Source organism: Pituophis catenifer, unplaced genomic scaffold, assembly GCF_029215685.1.
Source record: "Pituophis catenifer annectens isolate HBS135680 unplaced genomic scaffold, rPitCat1.0.hap2 SCAF_1, whole genome shotgun sequence".
NCBI classification, from domain to species: domain Eukaryota; kingdom Metazoa; phylum Chordata; class Lepidosauria; order Squamata; family Colubridae; genus Pituophis; species Pituophis catenifer.
The window spans coordinates 325,767,997-325,772,611 of NW_027256881.1; the positions used below are offsets into that span (position 1 = coordinate 325,767,997).

At 40.2% G+C, this 4,615-nt stretch overlaps 1 protein-coding gene across 1 annotated transcript; it reads right to left on the reverse strand.

The window, feature by feature from the left end:
- Positions 1 to 424: 424 nt before the first annotated feature.
- On the reverse strand, positions 425 to 4,371 carry ARF6 (ARF GTPase 6). Its single transcript, XM_070943120.1, has 2 exons — positions 4,264 to 4,371; positions 425 to 4,132 (listed from the first exon to the last, which is right to left on the reverse strand). Exon 2 carries the CDS (start codon positions 3,639 to 3,641, stop codon positions 3,114 to 3,116), a length of 528 nt encoding a protein of 175 aa, XP_070799221.1. The 5' UTR covers positions 3,642 to 4,132; positions 4,264 to 4,371; the 3' UTR covers positions 425 to 3,113.
- Positions 4,372 to 4,615: the final 244 nt, after the last annotated feature.

Sequence of the window (4,615 nt, forward strand, 5' to 3'; positions counted from 1 at the left end):
CAACCTGGTTATTTTCAGACCTTCTGGAGACAAATCTATCATCAAAACATAACAAGTTTAATAACAAGGGACTATAGGAGATACTTTGCAACAATAAGGAAGTTGTTTGCCATTCTTCCAGGATGTTTTTGGCATCTTCCTATAGTAATTTACAGCCTTGGTATTCAACTATTAACCAAACCTGACCTTGCTTAGCTTCCCAGCTCAGGCATGATTATTTGGAAGCTGTTACTTGATAAGCAAGATTAGGTTCCCATGTTTTAAGTTGTTTAACCAGAGTAGAAAAAGCTACATTTTAATTAATCAAATCCCCAATATCAGCCTTTACCCATAAGCAAGAACTCTGAATGTAAACCACACAAAACCTGAAAAGCAAGCATTTAAAAAACTTTTTCTCCCCCACTAAAATATAACAGAAGAAATGTGCTGTATAATTGTTTTATTTTCTGCTTATTAGTTCTTTTACCAACACTACAACCATATTGCAGACACAAAAATCCTGTTTACTTTATTCAGGGAGACCACAGTCTACAGACTTATCAAACATAGTTAACGCCATTCAAAAATGTAATTAGTTGTACTTTATAAGTCACATGAACAGAGAAGTTGTATGTACTGATTTTTTTAAAGGAGTGGAACTCAAACAGATTGCATTTAATCTTGCAAGCTGCAGATAAATGTCTAAAGCCATTTTTATGGCTACTTTGAGCCACAGAAAAGACAGAACCTTGTTTCTTTGGAAAAGGACACTTATAAATTTTTGTACATTTTGTTCAGTAGCAAAAATTATTTGATCTATTTGCCACATATTTCATTCAACATCTGTGATTTTCATCCAAAACTATTGATTTAAAGGGGAAAGCAGAAAGTATTCTTTTCAACCATAGAGAATCAGCATACCTGGAGGAACAAAATTAAATGACATACACAAGTTATGTATCCAACTTAATACATTTGTATGAAGATTTGATTCTGCCTCATTTGGAGAAAAGTACTACAAACTCTATACCAAAGGTAAACCCACTTATGTTTTCACTGCAATTAGTTATACGAAAGTTTGAGAACCAGTAACAGATCTTCAAGTTTTCCAGTTTAGGCAACTACTTTGTGCTTGGCTTTAGCTATTCCAGAAGACAGTCAATTGTTTATGGACATTTCTGTGTTTAACACAATCATACTGTAATAGTTTAGTTCGTTGTTCTCATCTTATGTTTTAAAAGATTATTTTCTGAAGGAATGCTGCATTTTCTATTGAGATTAATTTCACTGATTTTATACTAAAATTGTTTATAGATTCATCTAGAATTAGGCTTTATTTTCTGTTGAGTGATGCTAAGCATTGAGTTTTAAGAAACTAATTCAATATAATTTTATCCCTCAAACATCTTTGGTACAAGCTTTAGCTCACAATTTAAATAGAAAAAACACTGAAGTGTAGTATAATGCCCCAATTTAAACAGATACCCTTTAGAAAATGGGAATTTTCTTCTGGGTTTGTAGCAATACATTCCTAAAATTCCTCAGATGAGTATTACTCCTTGAGGAAATCCAAAATTAATCCTTAAGGCTGAATAAAAAACCAGCTGTGTTACATTTTTGCACCCAGTATTAATACTTCATTGAATTTTTTATGCTAACCTGAATTCACAATAATCTCCCCTGACAACTAATCAGTTATTTGAATGCTGAGATATGGCAAAATAATATGATTGCCTTAAAAAAAAATAACACGGAAGTTTACATTCATAGTCATTTGCTCACTCTCCACCCCAATCATTAGCTACCCTTCCAAAGGGATTTATAAATGTAGACATCCAAAAGACAAAGTAAAAGTACTGCCAGAATGAAAGGGTAGAACTTGCCTGTATCTGCCTGCATATGTTCAACGTGATTTTGTGTACAAAGAGCCAAGTCTTCCAAACCCACTCAGTTGTTGTACTTAATTTAGTGGCATCCACAAACCACACTCTCACATCCTTCTTTTATTTTGATGCATTTAAGTTTAACAATTACACAAAAGCAGATGAAGGTTCCTTCCAACCTCTCAGGTTCATAAAGCTGCATTAAGCCAAGTTAAAGATCCAAAAATATTTATTATTTGAGATGCTTTTAAGTCCAATTGTGATGCTGCCATCCTGTCTCAACTGTTGAGAGGAATAGTTTAACCATTCAAGTTTTGTGTTTTAAAAAACTGCATGTCACAGCGATGCTTATAAATTATTGCTGCATTTCATGGAATGAGATTTTTTTTTGCACTAGAACTGGAAAATAATGCAATTACTTATATTGCAGCTGAAAAGCTAACAAATTGCAAAGTACAGGAACTGCGGTTTGACACCATTCTCATATCCTGCATATGGTTACTATTTAGAATGGAAACTTATTTGCATTTTTAAACATGCATGATATAACAACTTACTTTCAATATTCTGAAGTTGTTGGCCAGATAACCTAATACCAGATTCTAATGTGCAACCATATGTTCAAATGCTACTTTTATTATCAATGGCCAAAAGAATTCAGAATTTTATTTCCTTTCTTAGTTAGATTCTTGCCATAAAGAGGACAGAATGCAGTTAATTCATTAACAGTGGTTTTCATTTCATTTTTACTAGATAACAGAGACCTAACATATTCTGCATTATGGCAAAAAGAAGCAAATTTACAGCAAAAATAAATGAGGGAGAAAACTATCAAACCTGAAAGCATACATTTAAAAGAAATGATACATTTAGCCCCAGAACCCAAATGAATGAAGTCAAAGCATTGCAACATTTGAGAAAAATTATTTTGCAAAGCTACGTGTCTTCCCTCCCAACCCACATTGCTGGAAGTTTGCCACAGAAATTAATGCTTCTGTTCATTTAACAGTTAAAGATTAGAGCATTTCTTAACACCAAGCAAAATTTTTATTTAACTGGGAAGCAGTCAAATGTGCAGAAGGAAAGGGTGGTAATTGGAGAAGAGGTGAGCAATCATTAAAATCCTATGGATGCTTAATTTCTGAACTTTTTAGTAGAGAGAATCATTGTTTTCTGGGAAGCCACAGTGTTCCTTATGCGTGCTAACTCTCTTAATGACTAGTAACAGTTTGTCATGGTTTAAAATAATCATTAGGATTTATAGTTAGATGTTAACCATGTCAGCCCTTCATAGAGTCCATCACCCGAGGTGGCACAGGATGGCTGAACATACCAATTCCTATCCCTGATTCGGGTCAGGCCCAGTTTTTCTTGGATCTCATGTGGCTTCATGGCATCGGGAAGGTCCTGCTTGTTGGCGAAGATAAGGATGATAGCATCCCGCATCTCTCGATCATTGATAATACGGTGCAATTCCTGACGGGCCTCATCAATGCGGTCCCGATCAGCGCAGTCCACCACAAATATCAGGCCTTGAGTGCCTGTGTAATAGTGCCGCCACAAAGGCCGGATTTTATCTTGGCCCCCAACATCCCACACGTTAAACTTGACATTTTTATAAGTCACCGTTTCTACATTGAAACCCACCGTCGGGATGGTTGTGACCGCTTGGCCCAGCTTCAGTTTGTACAAGATGGTGGTCTTCCCTGCTGCATCCAAGCCAAGCATCAAGATCCGCATCTCCTTGTTGCCAAAGATCTTGGACAGTACCTTGCCCATGATGGTAGCAGTAGAGAGACAGGCATCCACAAGAAGATGGAGAAGGGTTGTTGTTACACCCAGGGACCCCAAAAAAAAAGAAAAAAAAGGGGGGGGGGCCACACCACAGCTGCTGGATAAGAGGCCAAATGCCAGCTGAAGTGTACTTACTACCACCACAACCAGGAAGCCAGTCAATCTGAGCTACAGAGCAAGCGTTGGGAGGACAAAAGGTTGGCAAGGGGGAGCAACCACCCTGACGGGCAACCAACAGGAAGGATGAGAAGGTGGGGAGGATTTAAATGCAGTTTACTGCCACCGCGGGGGGAGAAAGGACCCTCCTGGAGACCCCTCCGAGAGAAACGGGGCGGAGCTGGCTCAGAAGGGGGCGGGGCTTCATGGGGAAGGGCGGGAGCGCCCGGCGTCTTTCAGTCAGTCCCTCTCAGGGCGGGCCTGGGCGTCTCCCCCCTTCTTTTTCCAGTTCCGAGACTCTCTTGAGCGACGGTGGGTGGCTGTAAAGAGACAGGGAATGGGGGGGAGGGGGGGCAACACAGTCAGTCAGAGGGAGGCTCTCTTGAGGTGCAACGTTGAATTAAAAAAAAAAAAAAAAAAAGGAAGCCGCTAACCCTCCCCACGTACTCACCTCAAGTCGCGCCGGCTCCTCCGCCCGTCCGCCTTTCCGGAAAAGGAAAAGGCCCGCCTTACCCTTTCCTTCACAAACTCACTGCCTGGCTTGACTGATTCGCGGCGACCGTCTTCCAACACGCAGGCGCGCACCTCGGCCGACCGACACTTGCGAAAGGCGGCCCCGCCCACAGCGAGGAGGAGGAGGAGGGCACCGGGAATTTAAAAAAGCACTGCGCACGCGCGAGTTTTCCTCTCGGCGACGGGAATGAGCAGACGCAGCAGCCTGGAAGGCGTGTCTTAAAGAGGGCGGAAAGAGGTCATTGCACGCTCCATGGAATGAATTGCGTAAGGACTGCTCAAATAAGTTT

Coding starts and splice junctions, on each gene's coding strand:
- ARF6 (XM_070943120.1), bottom strand. CDS start 3,641: ATGGGCAAGGTACTGTCCAAGATCTTTGGCAACAAGGAGATGCGGATC.